Source organism: Cercospora kikuchii, assembly GCF_019650295.1.
Source record: "Cercospora kikuchii DNA, contig_00004, whole genome shotgun sequence".
Taxonomy (NCBI): Eukaryota; Fungi; Ascomycota; class Dothideomycetes; order Mycosphaerellales; family Mycosphaerellaceae; genus Cercospora; species Cercospora kikuchii.
This window is the reverse complement of record NW_025408585.1, coordinates 3,387,348-3,408,836: the sequence shown is the minus strand read 5'-3', so window position 1 is coordinate 3,408,836 and position 21,489 is coordinate 3,387,348. Positions and strand designations below refer to the sequence as shown.

The 21,489-nt window shown below is 52.7% G+C and overlaps 10 protein-coding genes across 10 annotated transcripts; 5 read left to right on the top strand and 5 right to left on the bottom strand.

Annotated features, from left to right (window-relative positions):
• Positions 1-171: 171 nt before the first annotated feature.
• Positions 172-1,145, top strand: CKM354_000755600 (uncharacterized protein; the record flags this gene model as incomplete). The annotated part of the gene is made up of 2 exons (XM_044802908.1): positions 172-879; positions 936-1,145. The coding sequence occupies 2 exons, from the start codon at positions 172-174 to the stop codon at positions 1,143-1,145; spliced, it is 918 nt and encodes a 305-aa protein (XP_044658843.1).
• A 319-nt stretch (positions 1,146-1,464) lies between these two features.
• CKM354_000755500 (uncharacterized protein) lies at positions 1,465-2,922 on the bottom strand (the record flags this gene model as incomplete). The annotated part of the gene is made up of 2 exons (XM_044802907.1): positions 1,465-2,807; positions 2,865-2,922. 2 exons carry the CDS (start codon positions 2,920-2,922, stop codon positions 1,465-1,467), a joined length of 1,401 nt encoding a protein of 466 aa, XP_044658842.1.
• An 857-nt stretch (positions 2,923-3,779) lies between these two features.
• Positions 3,780-5,192, bottom strand: CKM354_000755400 (uncharacterized protein; the record flags this gene model as incomplete). The annotated part of the gene is made up of 1 exon (XM_044802906.1): positions 3,780-5,192. The coding sequence occupies one exon, from the start codon at positions 5,190-5,192 to the stop codon at positions 3,780-3,782; it is 1,413 nt and encodes a 470-aa protein (XP_044658841.1).
• A 2,900-nt stretch (positions 5,193-8,092) lies between these two features.
• CKM354_000755300 (uncharacterized protein) lies at positions 8,093-9,732 on the top strand (the record flags this gene model as incomplete). Its single annotated transcript, XM_044802905.1, has 4 exons — positions 8,093-8,261; positions 8,311-8,336; positions 8,388-9,462; positions 9,515-9,732. 4 exons carry the CDS (start codon positions 8,093-8,095, stop codon positions 9,730-9,732), a joined length of 1,488 nt encoding a protein of 495 aa, XP_044658840.1.
• Positions 9,733-10,622: 890 nt separating this feature from the next.
• CKM354_000755200 (uncharacterized protein) lies at positions 10,623-12,853 on the top strand (the record flags this gene model as incomplete). The annotated part of the gene is made up of 3 exons (XM_044802904.1): positions 10,623-10,807; positions 10,855-12,162; positions 12,244-12,853. 3 exons carry the CDS (start codon positions 10,623-10,625, stop codon positions 12,851-12,853), a joined length of 2,103 nt encoding a protein of 700 aa, XP_044658839.1.
• A 677-nt stretch (positions 12,854-13,530) lies between these two features.
• On the bottom strand, positions 13,531-14,724 carry CKM354_000755100 (uncharacterized protein; the record flags this gene model as incomplete). Its single annotated transcript, XM_044802903.1, has 1 exon — positions 13,531-14,724. The coding sequence occupies one exon, from the start codon at positions 14,722-14,724 to the stop codon at positions 13,531-13,533; it is 1,194 nt and encodes a 397-aa protein (XP_044658838.1).
• Positions 14,725-15,284: 560 nt separating this feature from the next.
• Positions 15,285-16,484, bottom strand: CKM354_000755000 (uncharacterized protein; the record flags this gene model as incomplete). The annotated part of the gene is made up of 1 exon (XM_044802902.1): positions 15,285-16,484. The coding sequence occupies one exon, from the start codon at positions 16,482-16,484 to the stop codon at positions 15,285-15,287; it is 1,200 nt and encodes a 399-aa protein (XP_044658837.1).
• Positions 16,485-17,078: 594 nt separating this feature from the next.
• CKM354_000754900 (uncharacterized protein) lies at positions 17,079-17,558 on the bottom strand (the record flags this gene model as incomplete). Its single annotated transcript, XM_044802901.1, has 2 exons — positions 17,079-17,419; positions 17,480-17,558. The coding sequence occupies 2 exons, from the start codon at positions 17,556-17,558 to the stop codon at positions 17,079-17,081; spliced, it is 420 nt and encodes a 139-aa protein (XP_044658836.1).
• Positions 17,559-17,936: 378 nt separating this feature from the next.
• CKM354_000754800 (uncharacterized protein) lies at positions 17,937-19,001 on the top strand (the record flags this gene model as incomplete). The annotated part of the gene is made up of 1 exon (XM_044802900.1): positions 17,937-19,001. The coding sequence occupies one exon, from the start codon at positions 17,937-17,939 to the stop codon at positions 18,999-19,001; it is 1,065 nt and encodes a 354-aa protein (XP_044658835.1).
• Positions 19,002-19,696: 695 nt separating this feature from the next.
• CKM354_000754700 (uncharacterized protein) lies at positions 19,697-20,617 on the top strand (the record flags this gene model as incomplete). Its single annotated transcript, XM_044802899.1, has 1 exon — positions 19,697-20,617. One exon carries the CDS (start codon positions 19,697-19,699, stop codon positions 20,615-20,617), a length of 921 nt encoding a protein of 306 aa, XP_044658834.1.
• Positions 20,618-21,489: the final 872 nt, after the last annotated feature.

Genomic DNA, 21,489 nt, shown 5'->3' with positions numbered 1-21,489 from the left:
AGCACTTTGCCAATGTCGTGCGACGCAATGGGTGGGCAGTGAACTTGCGAGCTCTGAGGTGGTCGAGCAGCGCGGGCGGGCTTGCCTCCGCTGACGACAGCTCCACCTTCACATGCGCACTTCACCACATCCTCCATCCTCGCCAAAATTACCGTACAACAAACCAGCACGATGTCGGACATGACTCCAGACCTGCCGCCGCACTTGCTGGCCAAGAGGAAGAGACAGCAGGAGGGGGAGGCGGAAGGACAAGCTGCCACGACTTCCGGCGCAAAACGGGCTGCAAGTCCAGAAGAGCCAGAAAAGCGAAGGAAGATTGGACCTGCACTGCCTCCAGCACAAGAAGAGCCGGATACACAAGACGCGACTCCTCGAAGAGTAGTTGGTCCAGCACCTCCTCCAGCGCCTCTCGACGAGCGACCTCCCGGGCCACCACCAAACCAACAAGCAGAGGACAGCAGCGATGACAGTGACGACGGGTATGGCCCAGCCCTACCCAACGCAGTTGACCCGAAACCAAGCACATCACTCTCACAAGATCCTTCCCATGGAGACCACAACGACGAGCTCACCTCTAGCAAACCCAAACGTGACGATTGGATGATGATGCCCCCCAAACAAGACGATCTCGCCGCACGTTTGGACCCGCTCAAAGCCCGCCCAACCAAATTCGCAGGCAAAGGCGCTCACAAAGGCGAAACAGACAGTTCTACATGGCACGAAACACCCGAACAAAAGCAAAAGCGACTGCAAGACGAAATGATGGGTATAAGCAGTAGTAGCAATACCAATAAGACCACCAGCGCTGCCTCGAACAAAACCTCCGCAGCACAAAGTGCCAAAGCACGAAAAGATGAGGAAGCGCACAGAATCGTCAACGTAGGTTCGACTATAACAAAAGTCTTGGATCATCGCATTACTAACCTCGGATTCAGGAAAAACGCGGCCCCTCACTATTGGAGCAGCATTCTCAGAAGTCCAAAGCGAACGGCTCTTCAGAGAAATTAGAAGACGACCCAAGCAAACGCGCTTTCGACCGAGAAAAAGACATAGGCGGAGGTGTAATATCTGCGACACAGCGCAGAGAAATGTTAAACAAAGCTCAAGGCTTCGCTGGGAAGTTTTCTGGCGGGTCATATCTGTGATCACGCGAACGTATCAAGGAAATGCTCTGCAGGGATATCGAGATATGTAGCAGGCACGAATAAATTCGTTCTTCTACAATGAGAATTTGTGCCTGTGAAGTTTAACCACTTTTCAGCTGCCTGACCAAATGTAACGGAGAAATCGTCATCCCATTGCGGCACATTTGGCTAAGAAGTAATGCAACCCTCAAATCCATCTTTTGTGAAGAACCAGAAAGAATGCCATAACCTATACACGAAAGACCATCGTCCCTCAAATGAATACATAAAAATACGACGCTCGCTCATACACTCATCCAATCAATCTAATGGAATTATTTCACGAATTAAAGGCTCCCTTCTGAAAGCTCTCAATTCCCATATCTCCCGGCTTGCCCTTAATCGCCGGAGGCAAATCTTTGGTGACATTCTGCTCCTCCGCCTTTTCGCGGTCTGTAATCTTCATCGAATTCGCTCGGCTTCCAACACTGTGAGAAGTCATCGTATTGACTCGCGAATTCGTCTCGCTGCCTGGCTGACTCTGCGAGCCCTTAGCCATGATGGCCTGCTGTTGTGGCTTGCGTTGGATGGTCTCTAGGTAAGGTGATGGGAGGTAACCAACGCCGCCGTCTCGGGCTCGGCAGCGCCACCATTCGGATGGTTGACCCATGGGGTCGGTTTTGCTGAGAACGGCAACGAGGTCGCCTTTCTTTACGGCGAGGTCGATGCCTTCTTGGAAGGCTTGGCCGGGTTGGGCCTGTGGGGTATAATCGTACAGAACTCGGCAGAAGTCGAGTTTGGAGGGATCGAGGGGTTGAGTGGGCTGGCCATTCGCGTCGAGTGGCATCATTTGTTGTTGTTGCGCTTCTTGGGAAGCTGCGAGGGCTCGGATGAGTTTTCCCATGAGCCAAGGGAGGCCGAAGACCGCGACGATGAAGAACACGAAAGGCTTTCGGCTTGGTTTCGCGACGGGTTGGCCGTCTGGGCCGGGCTGGCCGCTAAATTGAGCGAAGTTGGCTGGCGTCAGCTCTTTCGATGATGCCGGGGGCGGTCGGCCGGTCAATTTGGCGATGGCTGTTCGTATCCATCGCATGATTGTGAAGATCCCCAGAACAGAGCCAAGCGTTTGCTTGAGGTTTCCAAACTGCTCTGCCACGCTGACCATGGCAAAGAAGGACGAATGCGTGGCCATATACGTGCTCTCGAGCATTTGGGCAAATCCTCCAAAGGCTCCGACTATGCTCTCAATCATCTGGAACGTGGCTTGTGTGCTGTTGCTGTATGCTTGCGTCAAGCTTATCGGCTGGCCGTCGGGTCCAATCTGTCCAGGTTGTCCATACATGCCACCGTTCATGCCATAGCCGCCGTATCCGCCCATGCCTCCATACATGCCTCCGCCGTACATGCTTCCCATACCGCCCATGCCGCCGAAGCGGCTGTATGGCGAGCTGTACGAAGATCCATATCCGCCGTACCCTCCCATGGTACCCATTCCTCCCATTCCATATGGTGATGAATAAGGTGACGCTCTGTTCATTGTCGAGTAATTCGCCGCTGTTCGGTTTGCGACGGTGCTAAGTGCATCTGTTCGCGCAGGTAATGCGGGTGCCGCAGCAGAAGATGTGTTGGTCGCCGTCGCTGTCGGTGTCGCCGCTGTCGAAGTCATTGAGCTGGGTACTGCGGCTACACAAGAGTCAGAATGCAGTCCGTGAGACTCGTTCCCGAGGTGTTGCGACCTACCAGAAGAGCCGCCGGCGCCCGCTCGCTCCCAAGGCTTCGGCGGAGAGGCACCAGACATGTTGCGCGCCGTTCTGTCCTCTCCCTCACGCCGTCTGCCGTGTGCGCCCTCGACTGGCGGTGTCTATGCTGCTCGCTGGCGCGGTGGGCGGCGGTGTCACAGCGGCGCTATCAGCGCATGTCGCTGAACGGATGGCGTCGTTTGTGCGGAGAAGCGACAGGGATCTCACGAATTGACGTCTGTGCGATCCGGGCAGTGTTTCTTTCACGAATTTGCGACCTGCGGGCTTGGGCCAAATCTGCGTTTCAATGCGGTATTGTGTTTGAAGTGTAGTGAAAGAAGTGCGAGAGCGGACGGGCGAGTGTTGTGAAGGGACTGCAGGATGAGCCAGACTGCCATCACAGCCACGGCAGCAGATTACTCTCGATGCCGAGGCACTGTTTGCGGCCAAGGTGCATCGGCCGTATGCTCGCACCGACCACGCCCATCCACCATCATCACACATTCGAGCATGGCTGACAGTGTTGTCAGGCCGCACTACACGATGAGCATGCATCAACGAACGGAGACGCCGAGCGCGTTGAAGAACAAAAAATCAATCATCTGTACCAGGCTATCTGTGTCCTGCCCAAGGTACAGCGCCGAGGCTGATCTATACTAAACATTGTAGACCCGTCGCACTACTTCACTCACGAGAGCACAAGCATGGCCAGGAGCATCTGTACATGCCTGACAATGAACAGCCCACCCGAAGTCAATAAAGTCCGTGCAAACCCACAAGTCAAGCCGTAGCCAAAGAGGCTTTCATTCAAAATATGAAGGACACGCCGTCAAAAACTCCCGCTGGTTTCCCTATCATGCATGCATGCTGATGATGCGATCGAAGAGCATATCACAAATTGAACACTCTTGTGCGCTCACCCGCTGAGCTGGAAGAGGGAGACCAGGTTCTGCAGGTCTTGGGCAGCGGTGGACTGGACCATCTCGTCGACAAATGTGTTGCCCATGGTCCTGCCGAAGCAGTCGGTGTTGTTGTCGAGGATCTTGACGTGGATGTTGTCCTTGTACAGGAGGAGCGCAGCCTTGATGGTGCCGCTGGTGGGACGCTCGAAGTAGTCACTGCTGCCACCGGCAATGTTTCCGTGCAGAGTCGACTTGCAGCGCTTGTCACCAGGAGCGAGGACCTCAAAGATGTCGAATTCACCGCAGCCGCTGGTCCAGCAGGAGCACTCTGGCTTTCCGTACTGCAGAGTACGTGGGATTTGAGCGTTGAGCATCCAGATGGCGGGCATGTTGGTTGGGCTGTAGATGTCAGCAGTGGTGGTTCCATCATCCGGCATGCCGAACTCGAAGAAGAAAGCCTTGCTGGGTCCGTCGAAGCCGTGGTATGCAACAGTACCGTTACGGTAGTAGCCACATCCGTCGTCGCCCTCGGAGCATTTCTTGTCACTCATGACAACCACCTCGTTCTTGGACGGGATGGTACAATCCTTAAGAATTTGTGGCGAGCCTGCGCCGCTGCAGCCATCTGCACTGGCGTACGACAGCGAGTTACCGAAGCTGTAGTCGAAGATGCCGGAGCCGGCAGTGCCACCCTCGTGGTTGAGGAACACGAGACCATCAGCGGTCTGCTTCTCTGCATTGTAGTATGCGACACGATTCCAGCCCTCGCCAGTCGAGGTTTCGTCATCGTCATCGTCGCTGCTGCTGCTGGAGCTGCTCGATGAGCTGGACTTCGCCCTGCTGGCGCCAGTGGCTGGAGCAGAGGCAGTGCCCGCGCTGTTGGCGGCAGGCGCGTTGTTCACTTGCGGGCTGGCGGCAGAAGCACCCGAACTGGCGGCAGGCTCTCCAGAGTAGTTGTTCAGCCATGAGACCGCCTTGCCATCAATGATGGCATTGACGACATCGCCCAGCGCGGCATCCCGTTTCTTGTGAAGGTGGGCATGGTGTCCGTGTCCATGTGCACCACCAATGTGACGGCGCTCATGGACTGCTCGTCGCGAATAGCTAGTGGGAGATGAGGAGGAAGAGCTAGGAGTGTATACTGCAAGCTGCTTCAGTATCAGTGGGCCACGGAGGTGGAGCGAGACCTCCTCGTCGAATGGCGCAAGAGTTCCGGAGTATCCATTTGGAGAGCTGGAGCATGCGCCAGACGAGCTGTCCATGTTCGTGATCTTGTTGTAAGAACCCGCACCACCCACGCCGGTGTATGTGATGGCCTTGACACACTTGCAATAGTAGTTGCCACCATCGTCAACACTGCCCTCGGAGCAGAAGTCGGCGGTAACTGTCGCTGCGAAGAGCGCTGCGGCTCCCAAAGAATATCGCATGCTGGCGGTTGTTGACAGGTGAGAGTGTCGATGTGAGACTTTTTGATCGTGGTATCGGAGAAATTGGACTGTATCGCGGGGTTTGTGCGCGGCAGAGGCGTGCTGGCGCAACTATGGTGACGTCTGATTGTCTGATTGTCGTGGGTGAAGCTATTGTCGAACCCCTGGGTTGGCTGTTTACAAAAGCCGGTTGCCGTGCAAACGCTCGTGAAGGCGGCGCGTGACTGCTGCTTTCTTGCAATGAGTGACTGTGGTGAGAATGCAGTGCAGGTGAACGAGCGTGAGCGTCACTGCAGGACAGCAACGTATAATGTGTGGTGTCTCCGGATGGGTCGTTGGAGTGAACGGGGGGCGTGCGAGGAGAGGGAGGCTGAAACGACTAATAAGAGGTACACCCAATCAAGTGGATCCGAGAAATTGCACAACGGTGCGCAACGGGCTGGACCTGCGCGACACAACGGCTGATCGCTGGGCGCTGGTCGTCTCGCCTGCGCTTTGCAGAAACTGGCGTAGCGAGGCAATTGCTCGTCCACGACCATGTGGGACGTCTACGTGTACTTGATCACCGTCGTCGCCGTCGCTGGCATGTGTCGCCTGCACGCCGCGCGCGTGACTGGGGCCTGCGGTGTGGCGGACGGCGACATTGTGTACTGGCCGAGCCGATGTGGAATGCAAAGAGCAAAGCAGCACGGCCGTCGACTCCGCAGGTCTGCGTCTAGATTGATTCGTGCGAAGCCTTGCCGTGAGAGCCAAGTTCCAAGTCGAGAGCTTGTCTGTTTTCTTCCGCATTTAGCTGCAGATCGCAGAGCGGGCGTCCAACTTGACGCCGACGCTTCTGCCAAACGGCGCCAAAGCGCGCGGCCGTGGTGTGGCACAGTTGCGATCGCATGTCGTGCATGTCGTGCGATGGCAGCTGCACAAGAGATGGCCAAGATCAATGCTGGTGCGTTTCTTTGTTCTGCGGGTAAGCGGCGGGCTCGAACATTTCGATTCTCTCCCGCCTCCTCCACCGGCATGCCGGCCTTGACTCTTTGCTTCACCTTCCATTGCATCCTCACTGCATACGTAACCAGCGCTAAAGCAGACTCACAATGCGATAAACGCTGCGTTACTGAGACGCCGCGCGTACCATCATAATTCGACGCTGTCCACAGCAAATAGCGACCACGCAGCCCGGAAGCGTCGCCTGTGATGGAGTGCCGACAACCGTAGCGCCATGGGGATCTTTATCCTCCGAAATGAGGATGGCCATGGGTTCACGCTTCTGGCTCCCACCCTCACACGTGGATCGAGCGTCGCGAAGGCATGCGAAGCGGTAGTTGTACGTCAGCGGTGAAACATGTATGCGCTATCCAAATGCAGCGACGTCCCCATACTCGTACGGCTAATGCTGTCCTGATGCAATGGAAACTCTGCGACGCTTTACGGCAGGTGCTTGTTGCAATCTGACCTGATGCAACTCATGTCATGCAATGCAGGTCGCGCAACATCGACGCGGCAACGCACGATGCGCACCGGTCGTGGATGAGAGCAGGTAGCCCGTGGTGTCTCCTCCGCGCATACGCTTTCCGATATGCATAGTACTTCGAGCTCAGTGCAGTGCACTACCGCCAAGGGTGATTACGGAATGAGCTCTCGCGATGGTAGTAATCATCGTCAGACATGAGGAAGCCCTGATTAGTTCTTCGCAGATACGAGGAGGACACGAGCTTTCTCCGCGGCATTGCCTTGCAACGACGAGATGAAAGATCGTGCATACCACTTGTCATTGGATGCCGAACCTAGGGGAGATCTAGAGCTACGCCAGTCAGCTTTTCGTGCTTTCACTTAAGCCGTGCTTGTCCAGAGCGTGTAGGAGAAATTGGTGGGTTCAGAAGTCCGTTGAATGCATTAAACCCAGAAGGCTTTGAACATTAGAGGTACCAGAAATAGTAAAAAATTGTATGGAAATCATCATTGTGGTGTTCGTGGTGCTGGGTGGTGAAGGTTTTGCCATGCTCACCTTCTTGGTCGGTTCTGCTATCTCGCAATTGGCGAACACTCCGATCCACCGCCTGCAAACCATCTTTTTGATGTCGCTTGCGCAGGCGAGATGCCGGCTGGATGCAGCAGGAAAATTTCGTTGTCGTTGTGGTGTGTGGTACAATGGAAGGATTTTCGCAGGAGAAGATTTTGGCAAGCAGCCAAGTTAGCGTGCTGACTCATCCCGTTTTCCCGTTCTCCGTCCTCCGTCCTTCACCTGCGCCTGCGCCTGCTTCCGTACTTGAACAACAGTACTTCACAGCCTGTCCGTGTCTTCATTCCGTGTCTCCCAAGATGCCTCTGGGCGCCGTTCAACTACCAGAAGACTTCAAAATGGGGCTTGTCATCCTCAAATGAACGGAAGTGCCCGTCGAATGTCAGTAGTCATTAGCTTGACTAAGGCTGGCGACCACCGCTGCAAATGCCACGCCTGCCCATTTCGATCTCGAATCGCTCAGCAGACGCGTCTCCGAACACTTAGTTGTCGCGCAAGTTCTCAATGACAGACATGCGGGATGCGTGATTGCTGCCGCTCTAGCCAAGACTTTCTACGGTTCGTCAACAACTCGGCCTGTGACGAAGTCTCTGGTCATGGCAGACAGTCCTTGGTGGAGCCAGATTTCCTATATCTCAGAAGCTCGCGAGGACGTGGGCTGACCTTACGACTATCACCTTCGGTCTCTGCTCATCCTGAACCGAGGAGCTCGAATAGTGACGTCAAACAACAATAAATGTGAGCGTGCCGCAGCATGTGGCCGCGAGGCAGCCGGTTTTGTCAATGCTTTTGAGAAGCGTTCGGATAAAGGTAGGTTGTCATCATGGAGTGAGACAGCTTTGCATTCTTTCACGTTCCTGCATCTCATTTTGCCGCACTGAAGATGTCATTTGACACCCTAGTGCATGGCCGCACGGCGGAAACGACCGCACCTCGAGGTGCACAAGCAGACGATCTCGAACAAGACTTGAGTCGGATTGAGAGTGACTTTACCATTGAAGCATTAAGATTGAAGCAGATAGTGGCGAGGTTCCAGGAGGAACTTGAAGACGGTAAGGATCAGCAAGACGAGTACTCTCTTCCTGTGCTGAAACATAGCAGGACTACAACGAGATGAACAGAACATTGTACGCCAAACAAGCAAAGCTAATACATCATGAAGTTGATCGATGACACAGCCCATGAATGTTACCTGGGTCATGGGATGGCCAACTGGGCAGGAGACTGGATCGTACCTCACTTTGGACCTCGGTGGCACGAATTTGCGAGTCTGCTGGATCGGGCTTCATGGACGCGAGCATGATGTTGATGTCACTCAGGATCAGTACAGAATTTCCGACGATATCAAAAGTGGCAACGCTGAACAGTTATGGTCTTACGTCGCCGACTGCTTGGCAAAGTTCATTGACAAGCACGAGCTTGGCAGTTCCAATGAGGAGCCCATTCCGTTTGGCTTCACATTCTCATATCCGGCTTCCCAGCGGTATGTCGATCACGGCGTCCTGCAGACGTGGACGAAAGGTCTTGATATTTCTGGTGTCGAGGGAGAAGATGTCGCGGCTCAGCTGAAGGGAGCTCTGGAGAAGAGAAACCTGCCAATACGGCTGGTGGCTCTCATCAACGATACGACCGGAGCAATGATCGCGTCATCATATCACGATTCGGAGACCATGATTGGGGCCATCTTTGGCACGGGATGCAATGCCGCTTACATGGAAGACGTTGGATCAATACCGAAACTCAAAGGGACCGATCTACCTGCTGATGGCCAGATGGCTATCAATTGTGAGTATGGGGCATTCGATAACGGCCATCATATTTTGCCACGAAACAAGTATGATCTCGAGATTGACGAGGCTTCGCCGAGGCCAGGAGAGCAGACATTCGAGAAGCTCAGTGCAGGGCACTACATGGGTGAGATGTTCAGGCTCGCCATTGTTGACCTATATGAAGAAGGCCTAGTGTTCAAGGGCCAAGATGGCGGCAAGATTAAAGAACCATATGTGCTCGATACTGGTTTCCTTTCTCTCATCGAGGATGACGACTCCAGTGATCGCGCAGAGACACGGCAAGCATTTCAAAAACAGCTCGGTATCGAGATCTCCGACGATGAGCTCGAGCTCGCAAGACGTCTGGCCGAAGTAATTGCCACTAGAGGAGCCAGGTTGTGCAGTTGTGGCGTTGCTGCCATTTGTCGCAAGAAAGGCATTACTTCCGGCCATATTGCAGCAGACGGGAGCGTGGCAAATAAGCGTATGCGCATTGGTATCCTCATACATGAGTCATTTTGCTGACTTTGTGACAGATCCAAAGTTCAAGGCTCGATGGGCTCAAGCAATGGCAGAAGTACTTGACTGGCCTGAAGACCGCAAAGAAGACCCAATCACTATTACAAGCGCTGAGGATGGATCTGGGATTGGGGCGGCTGTCATTGCTGCGATGACGGATGCTCGAGCCAAGAGAGGTGATGTTGTTGGGATCCAGGATGAGAAGACAAAGGGATTATTTCAAGCGGATACGTGAGGGTAGCAATTCTTGTTATTGTTGCGCTAGATTAAGGAAGAGAATTCGATGGCTGGCAGCAGATTTCAAAGTGGACATGGAAAATTTCCAAGGTTCTTCTGCTATCCCACGAGTCATGGGGCAGTCAACACTTTGTATAGTGCCGTGAAGTGTGAAGTGATGGGAAGGGAAGCGGAAAAGTGGGTCTTGATATTGTGGCCTGAGGCATCAACACAAGCTTCTTCCAGCTTCCAACTCATTGCTGCCTTCGTGTACTTCATCCTCTAGGCTGCATTCAGTCCGACATCGAGTCCACCATTGAAGCCCGGCGTTATACGACGCGTTGCGTAAGGAGATGAAGCAAGCAATGGCCGTGATGATGGCAAAGCAGACGAGCAAGCCTGGATGCCTTCCTTCGACCATTCACCTGGCGCTAAGACCGGCCACGCACGTGCAGCGGTGATCCTTCTCAGGCACCATCGCCTGCCTAAAGTCCTCAGTTCTTATCGATAAGCTTGAGACCGGTGTCTGTATGCAGTGTACGCCCTCCAATTCAAGCTTGCAGCACATGAGATGATTCCTTCTCGCTCTGGTTGGCCAGCTCACGTTCGACTCACAATGCTCGACTGGCTCGCCACATCTCCCAGGCACAAAGTGGAGCGTGTGCCGTAAATTGAAACCATTCATTGGGTGCTTCACATGCATCGAGCCGGACCTCTGTTGCCTTCCTGCTCAGCCCGTGCCACTACCTCACATCACATACGCTCACATATAAGTATTACCCGTTGTTCACTTCGACCACCTCTGTTTGTCACTCCCCCTTGCTTCAATCGAGCTGACAAAGGGTATCGTTGATCTTCTTCTACCACAATTTCCCTACAGAGACCGTCACTGTTACTCGCCGTGAAGCCATGGCGCGGACTAAGCAGACCGCTCGCAAGAGCACTGGTGGTAAAGCCCCTCGCAAAATGCTTGCCTCTAGTTCTTGTGGCCGACGTACTGCAGATGGAGCCATTGTCGACAACCCCGACTTGAACGAAGAAGAGCAACAGAAGCTCAAAGAGATCGAGGAGGGCGAGATGCAAGCCTCGTTGAAGTAGGTCTTTCGTTCGCTGTACATTACCCAATACTGACCCCTGATAGGCATATCGACAAGAAGCACACCGAGCAAGGCAAGGTCTTCTACACAGAAACCGTCGATGAAGAAGTGCCAGACCAAGTCAACTGGTGGAGTCAGTTTGCGCTCTGCCTCGTTCGTCACATGAGCCACGACAACAGATACGTCCAGAAGACCAGTCTGCAGGTTAACTCACAACACCTGAAGGACATTCTTCGGGACACTATCGACAGCTTTCCAGGCATCTCGTTCCACACCAAAGAGATTACCATCGATGCTCCTTACCGGGTCCTGTTTCACTACAAAGACGAGCTGGAAGCGGCTGGAGAGAAGCTCGAAGATGAGGATGCCATTGCTCACCTTGATTTACTGCTCGAGTTCATCCATGAGGAGTTCAAAGACGTTATCGAAGAGAGCGATAACTTGCGTGAGCAAGGGCTGATGTCCTATGAACATCTCTGGACGATCTTCCGCCCTGGCGATCTCATCTATGGCACAGTACTCGGCCAGCCACGAGCATTCCGTCTGAACAGCTACCAGTACGTTTGCGGCAATTTTCCAGGTCTGCAATTGAGCACCGAATTCGTCGACTTTGACGGAGAAGACTTCGGAACTCGAGACGGCGCACAATTTATTGCTGCTTTCGGTGGAGCGCAGCGCATTGATGGACTGGAAGCTTTTCCGATGAAGTTTCACAGCGTACCTAAGGATGTTCAGAAGCAGCTTGTGGCTCGAGGCAGACGCTTCGAAGAGCTCGCTGGTATGCACTTCAAGCGCTACGCCAGCATTGCTCTCGAACACACACCATGCGGACTCAGTCGGTACAACGTGGACGGTCGAGTCGTGGTCGATGTCAAGACGTATCACCGTCTGAATGCTAATCGGGCCTTTACTGTGAACGCATTCAAATCGGTTGAAGACAAGCGTAAGAAGAGACGTCGTGCCAACAACAATGACTACAATTACGACTACGACGACTACGACGATGGCAACGAGGATATCGGTACCGAGCTCGTGCCAATCGATGTGCTCGATGTTGACCCGATGACCGACGATCAATGCCTCCTCGCCAACGCCATGGTTCGTGGCTTCTCTTTTACTGAGAAACGCTGGTTCGAGTTCTTCGTCGATAAGCTGTTGCCACCAGCCTGGAACACTAACTGCTTCGACCAATTGGTCCTTCCTTCAGCACAAAAGGATCTCGTCCAAGCTCTCGTGGCGAACCACGTCCAGCAACGTAGCGACTTCGATGACATTGTCAAAGGCAAGGGCAAAGGACTGGTTCTCGTCCTTCACGGCCCTCCAGGCGTGGGCAAAACCTTGACTGCGGAAACGTAAGTAAACTGATAGGTGGAAGCCCCGGCCCAGTCACCACATGTGAGAAAGTGACTATTACTTACACCAATTGCTTTTAGTGTCGCAGAGTTCTGCAAGAGACCACTGTACATGGTCTCTTCTGGTGATCTTGGCACTGACTCCGAACGCCTCGATGAACGTCTCACCAAGATTCTTGACATGGCCTCAACCTGGAAAGCGGTCCTCCTCATCGACGAAGCAGACGTCTTCCTCGAACGCCGCTCTCTCCACGACATGGAACGCAACAGCCTTGTCTCCATATTCCTCCGCGTCCTTGAATACTACGAAGGGATTCTGTTCCTCACCTCCAACCGAGTCAACACATTCGACGATGCCTTCAAATCCCGCATTCACGTCCCACTGAAGTACAACGATCTTACTGTCGACAGCCGCACGAAGATCTGGAAGCATTTCCTGAAAGACGAGGATATCGTGGATGACGAAGGCTGCAGAGCTCTAGCGCAAGCTGACATCAACGGCCGCCAGATCAAGAATGTCATCCGCACAGCTAAGAGTCTGGCGCAGTTCAAGGGCGAGAAGCTGGATCGCGAGAAATTGCAGCAGGTCATCACCATTCAGGAGGAATTTGAGAGTGAGTTGGACAATGTGGGCTGGGACAAGGTGAAGAAGGTTCCGGAACAGATCGTGAATGGAGTCAACGGACATTGAGGATATGAGTTTGATGAAAAGGTTTTGAATACATAAACGGCCGCGTGCGGAACTTTTGGAGCTGGGTACAATGACTGTGCTAGGTACTGTGGCATTCTGCAATGAGACTAATCATACATAGAGTCGTTCGGCAAGCACTCTCTCAAATTTCTCAAGTCGCTACTATAGCCCCAAACCACACCTGAGAGCATGCTGCCCTCAGATATCGAAGGAGTAGGTCGCAAGGCGGAGGAGGATTGGAATGCCCTACGTAAGTATAGGCGATGCACTATGCCGGAGGCAGCTACTACGCTGCAAAGGTCAACATTAGAGGGCATGGTATTCTGGAATCGAAGGTAAGAACCAGAGGAGTATCGAGGAGGGTACTTGATTTTCGTAGCAGCTATGTGCGTGTCGTAGTCTCGATGCAGAACCGCGCGCTCCAAACGAGACTACAACTATGCCCTTCTAACTAATCTCCCTGCTTTAGAACACGTAACTCCGTACCCTAGTGCCGAGCTCGTAGAGTGGAAGTAGATACCTAGACTCGTGCCGAACTGAGCCTATGCCTGCCGTATGTTGGCCAGCCAACACTACCCATATCCTTGTTGTGTCTGGACCGAAGCGGGCTCGATCGTCGAAGCACGACCAGCTATGTCAAGAAATCTGTTGGCGCCATTTTTAGGTCTCGTGTCCTCCTAAAACAGCCATAGTTCGTCCAACAGAGCAGCCCTCGCCCACTTCGACAGTACTTTCCCTTTCTTGGCTTTGCGGAGGGTGTCGACAGCCCATATCGTGCGAACACAGTAAGCTCCGTGCAGTCCAAGCTCTGGAAGCGTTACACCCAGGGCGTTTTCCAGTTCCTCATGGCGGAACCAACCATCCTTTTTGAATAGAAACCCAGCTGGGAGGCCGGCCATAATCTCAGGATCCTGTTGCCAATGCTCGATTCGAGTGACGTGAAGTTTTGGCGTTTCGAGACATGGGTCCCCGGACAGTGGAATGCGAAGGAGGCCACTGCTGTCGCTCTTGTTGATGTTCGATGGACGTGGAGGAAGCTTAGGCTCCTTGCGTGCCTTGATGTCAAGGTAGTACTGACGGAGTTCGTCACGGTCGATTTTCAAGCCCCATCTTTTGAGTTCGGCGTCAGTGTCCAAGACATTCCATATAGGAGTATCGACCACCTCGAGGAATTGCTGGACTGTGTCGACTTCGCAGAATGCTGTCGGATATTCATGGCCATACAGATCCCTGGTCACGCGGTTGTGCGGATCAATTGTCAAAGTCGGACAGTGTGTGTCCATGTAGGCCTGTACCAACGCATTGGCAACTTTAAGGAGCCACGTAATCATTGGCAGATAGCCATTTTGTGGGATGATCATCTGGGGGTTGGTCTCGCGTTCGATTCTCCGCACGGCAGGAGAATGGTTTGAAGCCCATTGGGTGACTGCGACGTCGATGTTGATTCGCGTGTGGATCAGCGCTTTCCACAAGCCACGCCGGGCAAGATAAGCGAAAATGAAGGCAGGCATACTTGGTTCCTCTGGCGTACCGGCAAAGTACTGGACGTCCACCAGACTGTGTTCGCGCTCTTGGATCTTGCGCAAGAGCGTTCCCTCGTTCTCAGGGGCGTTCACCAGCTCCCGAAAGTCTGTAGACACGTCGCGGCAGCGCATGATATCTCTGGATTTGAGGCGGGACAGGATGTCGAGCTTGAGTTCGGCAGGGAGTGACTCGATGGTCGTCGTTGCGCTTGCTGTAGGAATTGCGGCATGCTCTTCCTCTGTATGGCTAGTAGCGCCACAAATCTGGCAGATTAGTGGGTCAGCCTCTTGTTCTAGGTTGTCAGAGAAGGGTAGTAGATCCCACAAGTTACGTGGTATGAACTCCATCGCGGAAAGTTTGTGGATGCTCCGAGTGACTCGGAGTGAGGTTGCGATGTGGTTGCTGAAGCCGTCCAGCGGCGTCTTGTTGTGTTGCAGTGTTGACGTGGAAGCTCGGTTGAGTGCAAGAACGTTCGGGGCTGTCTGTGGGCTTGCTTTAAAGTTGAAGAAATTGCATATGTAACGTTACCAAGGGACCTATATATGCGGGTCTTGTGTAGACAGCACAGATTCGTACAAAGGAGAACCTGCACAATGCCATTGATGTAAGGTAAACAATTCAGGTATACGCGGACACAGCTCAGGCACAAAGGAGAAATAAACAATGCTGTCCATACAAGGTTGACTGGTCAGTTGTACGCGAACATAACTTGGGCACAAATGCTTAGACAAAGCGTAAGTCACTACAGTCACAGGCCCAGAGGCACGAATACCGGAAGCAGAGATTGTGTGAACTTGAAGTGCGAACATTTCGTTCCGATCCTATTCAAACAAATGAGCTCTAAGCCATTCTATGTTACAAGCTATTCCTCATCATATCTGATCCCTCCAATCAGTACGTTGCAACCTTACCACAAGTAAAGCTGCTCGAGTATAGCAGCTCTCTGCCAATCTGTCAGAGGGATCTTTTTGTTGTGCTTTGCCTTCGTGATCAGGTCATAAGCCCATTTCGTCTTCACACAAATTCCCACTCCACAAATCAACTTGGGGAAATTTTCTCCTAGGATTTGGGACAACTTCCACGCGCTGCAACGGCCATCAACATGGGTGAGCCATTCATTGCTGTGGTTTCTGAAACTTTCGGGCGTTTGGTCCCAATAGATGACGGAAGTAATGGGGAACTCGGGTTTCTCAAGGCATGGGTCGCCGGAGAGCGGAATGCGGAGAAGACCATTACCGTCGCTTTTGTCTATGACGGAAGGAGGGTAGGTGGGGAGTGAGGGTTCCCTGTGCGCCTTGATGTCCATGTACCACTGGAAAAGTTGCTCGCGGCTTAGTGGCAAGCCGAGCTCTGAAATCAGGTATTGCAGACCGACAAAATTTTCGGGCGTATCGATATGTGCGATGAAGACATGGTGATTATAGACGTCACGCATCTTTCGTGCCCAACCGTCGTGTATGGAAGCTGTGAGCTCGGGGCAATGTTCATCGATGTACGCCTGTACCAAACACTCTCCAATCTTTGTCAAGTAACTGCAGAAGTGTATAGCCGAACTTACATGCGAAATCTGTACCCTTTTCTTAGCCTTGCGAGACCAGTTAGCGCTCCACTGGAGGACTGCTGTTTGAATCAAGAGGCGTGTATGCCGGTTGTCTTTCCAGAGGCCTCTTCGAGATAAGAAGGTGAAGAGGAAACGAGGCAGACTGGGTTCTTCAGGGGAGCCTAGGAAGTAGTTACTGTCCGCAAGATATTGCTGCTCAAACTTCTCTCGAGTTGGAAAGAGAGCGGTTTTGTTGTCCGGTGCATCGATGAGCTCTTTGCTGTCCTTGGACACGCCACGGAAGCGCTGAATTTCAGTCGGAGAAAGCATGGACAGAATGTCAAGCCGTAGCTCTGCTGGAAGGGTCTGAATGCTCGTTGTTGCGCCGGGATCAGGAATGGAGGCGTGTTCTTCTTCTGTGTGGCCAGTCGTGCGGCAGGTTTCGCAGAACTTGCGGTCACCATTCTGCCATGGATCGTCGCAGTTGGCGAGTGCTTGGAAACGATTTGAAGGAGTGGGTGCTAACTTCTTAGTCAGCGCTTTCACGTTGATCCAGCTGCGTGGCATGATGGTAACTGTGTCGATGTTCAGGTTCAGTTGGGCTGCGGTTCTGAAGCTGTCCAGCAGCTATGTTATCGAGTCTGTCGGTTTTCGTGCAGAAGGTCTGTAGAGTCTCGTGGTGGTAAGTTGAACAATTGGTACTCGAAGAGGACAGTTTGCTTGACTTAGTTTGAGAAGGTGCTCGTGCTGGAGGCAGCCTGAAGTCCTGAAGTATATGCATAGCCGAGCATTGTGTGAATTGCGCAGATCCGAAGAAAGGCAACTTGCATAATGGCATAGTGAAAAAGCGAACAACCAAGCATAGGCCTATAGTCCAGACACCAATGTATGGACAAAGCGTGATGAGGCACAAAGCCATTGTGCAAGATTTCGGATGACTTGAGGTGCACACCTGAAAGTCGAGCCTTGCGTTAGCCAGCAATCACTTTTACATTAACATACATACTGTACACGAGCTTCATTGGCACGCAATCCGTGGAATATCTCGTCCCGCCGGCAATCATGTGCTGTTGACCTCGGTCTTGACGCTCCTGCAAAACTTTCTCCTTTGTCCAGGACATTAGCTCCACCTCACACACGGCCTTCGAAAGCCCGGATGATTTACTCTCCCCCGACAAGCGGCTTCCTCTCATCACGATTCCCTTTCCAGTACGCCCAACCTCCAGCAATAGCGTTTATCGCGCAGAAGCCCATCGTCACGCCTCTGGTTACTCCTCTCGCAGTGATTTTCTGGCTCAACTTGACTTGTCTCCTTCTCGCGAGAACAAAGTATGCCATTGACCACGCACCCATCAATCCAGCGCTGTCCTTTTTGAAGCCTTGTACGTTGAGGTAGGAGGAGAAGAGCAGGATCGGTGGGAAGAGCATGGGAAGTGGTTGGAAGGGTCGAAGGTGTTGGGCCGTTATGAGAGTTGCGAGAAGGGTCGGGGGAAGTGGGTTCTCTGGATTTGGGTCAACATATGCGCAATGGATAATGTGCTACAAGATCGTCATAGACATACCACCCCATGCTTTGGCATAGCTGAAGAGACCTTGTTTGGCCTCTTCGGCATCTTTTGGTAGCTCGCCGGGCATCGGCATTGTGTACGTCGACAGTATGGATGGTGTTCGGATATCAACGCGACTTTTACGGTCCAATGGCTTCAGGTTGAAAGACAGGCTTTCACATGCAAAGTGGATGTCTGGGATGAAGTGAAGGAAAGTGGTTATTGATGTCATGCTATGCGCCGGAGCAACGATACGCCGACAAGATCAAGGCCCACCTTCGGCGGAAGCGATGGACCCTCTCGACTTTCTGGCTGATCTGTCAACAACGCCCGCCTTCACCAACAAACATCGGAATTCCAGAACAACACCCGAATCAACCTACCACCAACGCATGACCTAAGTTCTCTCCGTGGCACGACCTCCAGCACCCGCCGGCGCCCTTGCGCCCACGACTGCCGCCGCAATACCAACATGTCCGAGAAGAAGGCGCAAGCCAACGGCCACCACACACATAACGATGGCTCCTCCTCCCGCGCCTACACCGTTGAACAGAAAGCCGCAGTGATCCGAGTGAAACGCTGCGGACCCACAGACTTCTACGATATTCTCGGCCTTGAAGCCTCGCGAGCCACGGCAACCGACAGCGAGATCAAAAAGGCTTATCGCAAACTATCACTTCTCACGCATCCGGACAAAAATGGCTACCCTGGCGCAGATGAAGCGTTCAAGATGGTCAGTCGCGCTTTCCAGATCTTGAGCGATGCGGACAAGAAGGCGAAATATGATCGATTCGGAGGAGACCCTGAGTCGAGAATGGGCGCCGGTGGGGGCGGAGCATCATCGAGTGGTGCTAGTCCGTTCAGTGGGTTCGCGCAGCAGAGGAGGGGACCCATGTTTGAAGAAGAAATCAGTCCCGAGGAGCTGTTCCGACAATTCTTTGGCGGAGGAGGCGCGTTTGGCGGTGGGGGACCTTTTGGCGGAGGGTTTGGAGGGCCAGGATTCGTGTTCAATGTTGGAGGTGGGCCTGGGATACGTGTACACCAATTTGGAGGGAATCGGCCCCGAAGGAGACCGCATAATCATGAAGAGGCGCAACAAGGGCCAACGAGCATGTTCCAGGCATTGCAAGGACTATTACCGCTTCTACTGCTTTTTATCTTGCCCTTGATCAGCAGCTTTTTCTCGGGGTCAGGGCAACCGAGTGGACCATCAATGCGGTTTGACGCAGCGGTTCCCCCTCACACCGAACAACACACAAGCGGGAAATTGAAAGTGCCGTACTGGGTGAACCCGACCGAAGTGCGAGATTTTACTGTGAAGAAATGGAAAAATTTGGATGAGCAGGCCGAGAGGAAATACATCATCAACTTGAACGCGGAGTGCGAGTGGGAACAGAGCCAACGTCAGCGGTTAGCGAACGAGGCTATGGGCTTCTTCTACACCGACCAGGTCAAATTGGATAGGGCGAAGAAGATGGAAATGCCCAGTTGTAGAAGATTGGAGGGGCATGGATATCGGTTGCCCAACAGGTATTAATGATGACTTGCATTGAATCAGGTTGCAGCGGCAAAGCTCAATTGTATATGACTTGCTCTTCTGTGCTGCTGCGTTGAAGCGTTTCTTGGGCTTTCCGTAGGGATGATCACCAGTTTTGGTGTCGATTATGCACATTTTTACCTCTCCTCAGCCGCTTCGGCATTCTCCTTATGTTGGCAGTCTGGAGTACACTTCAGCTCGGAGCAAGTCACTATTGCACAATCGCGGAATGAGACACATTAAGACCCCCAATGCGCTGTATCGCAGCATCGCGGTCCCAGCGCAAGGACAAGTTACTGACGCGCGAGGATATTCTCTTTGTCCGCGTGGTTGGTGCCGAAGACCTTGAGACTTGTTACTTGCTTGACACATTTAGCTGGCAGTGCACAAGGGCTTTGTCTGGCCCTGCTCGCAAGTGATGTGCTCTTGGGGGCTCGTGCATAAAATTGTGAATCGTGTCTTTCTATGTCTTGTGCATCAGAGTGGCTGTTCACCTCCCGCACAAGCACTATGTTCTCTTGTTAATTTCTGCTCTCCATATTGAAGGATACAAGTACTGCTGTCCTTCTCCTCTCTGAATCTCTCATCAATACTACACAAACACGAAGCCAGCTTTCCGCAGACTACATCAGGCAAAGCTCGAGAGTCCAGAATCACATCCAAACACTGGAGCCACAGACGGCATTCCAAAAACAATGTCGAGTCCGACACCACCAGCAAAGAAGCTGAGGACAAGCACAGCTGCCCTCGAGGGGCACATACACGATCCTCTTCCAAAGTTCGATATGGACGAGATCTATGATACCACACTTGTCAAGATCATCGTCGGCAATGAGAAGTCCGGCATCAAGACCTTCACAGTTCCGCGCGAGCAAGTCTGCGCGCACTCGAACTACCTTGCAGGCGCATTGAAAAGAGACTTCAAAGAGAGCAAAGAAAAAACGGTCAAGCTCGAGGAGTTCAATCCACGATCTTTCGCCATCTTCCTGACTTTCATCAACACCTGTAAGATCGCTCTCTCCTGGCCGAGTACTGGCATGACATCCTTCAACCCTTATGAGCCAACAACATGGGGATTCGAGATGCTCTTCGATTGCTACTTTCTCGGTGATTACATCGGCGCTCGAGGCTTTCGACAACGCATCTTCGAAACAATTCAGATCAAGTTCATCGACCACGGAAGGATGCCCTCAGGCGCGGAGATTCGGGAAGCCTACGAAAAGACCCCAGAGAACTCCCAACTCCGCAGACTCATCGTCGATACCGCGGTTTCGCGTGACGTTCCGAGCTCAGACCCTGTCAGGCTCTATGGCGACGAACATCCTCCGATGAAGTTCGTGGCAGAGATGCAATTGCGAGCCAGCAAGCACATCTCCGCTTTGACGTGCTACCACTGTTCGCCCCACACTCCTTGCGACCATGAGTGCGAGTCGAAGAAGCATACGAGGGAGGACGCGATTTCGGACGGGGTCTTGATGTGGTGCAACTATCATGAGCATGACACCGAAGAGGAGAAGGAGCTGTGTAAGTGGAGAGCTAAGGCCGTGCAGGAGCGTATCGCTCAGGAGGCGAGGGACTACCGGGGAGAGGATTACGAGGATGATGAGGACTTGTAGATCATCACGATTGATGATCTTCTGAGGTGGCGCAGCGGTCCGCGGGAAAGTTTGATGCTTCGATTTGCATGTGGGAGGAGGACCGTTTGAGTGCTGGGTGCGGTGCCTCATAGATTCTCCCACTTGTAGATTTCCTCTTTTACTGCCCAACCCGAACGACATTACTGAAAGTACTTGAGTGGTCATGTTACATAGCGAGACTTTCCAAATCAATTTCAGCCTTTTCTGCTACATTTCCCTGACGGTTTCCAATTGCCAATTTCTCCCGGAAAGGTGCCACGGCAGCTGTGTATCTCATCTTGTCCTGCAAAAGTTCGTGATTAGCATTTTGGGGCCATTTACCCACAGAAAATCAGTGAGACGACCAGGGTTTCCATCGGCAATAAGTGAAATGAAGGTCGTCGCTCTGTTTGACATATCATCACGTTGAGTGTGTCGGGGCTATAGTTCAGGAACAGCACTTTGATTGGTCTGGTCTTGCCATCGCTTGCATTTTTTCCAACATAATCGTAGATGAGAAAGCGGCCCTCGTCATCGGGAATGTCGGCTAGGAAGTCAGAGAACGAGGCATCAAGTGCGCCAGTCTTTTCGACTACGACGGTATTTGTGTCGTCAAGTTTACAGGTGATGTAGCGGTACGTTTTTCCAAGCTTGAGTTTGTGGATTTTGTCTTCACAGTCCTCACTGACGGACAGTCTGGTCGACAAGAAAGAAATATGTCAGATGAGGCTCGCGCTCGCTGCTTGCAAAGTTTGCAGGAAGGGGTCATGAATTCAGAAGCTTTGCTCACCCTGGCATGTCGTTCTAAGGTATCGTTCTGTGACTGGTCAGCTAAGAGACTGCTCTTGCTGCAGAGACCCTACGAGCGCTAA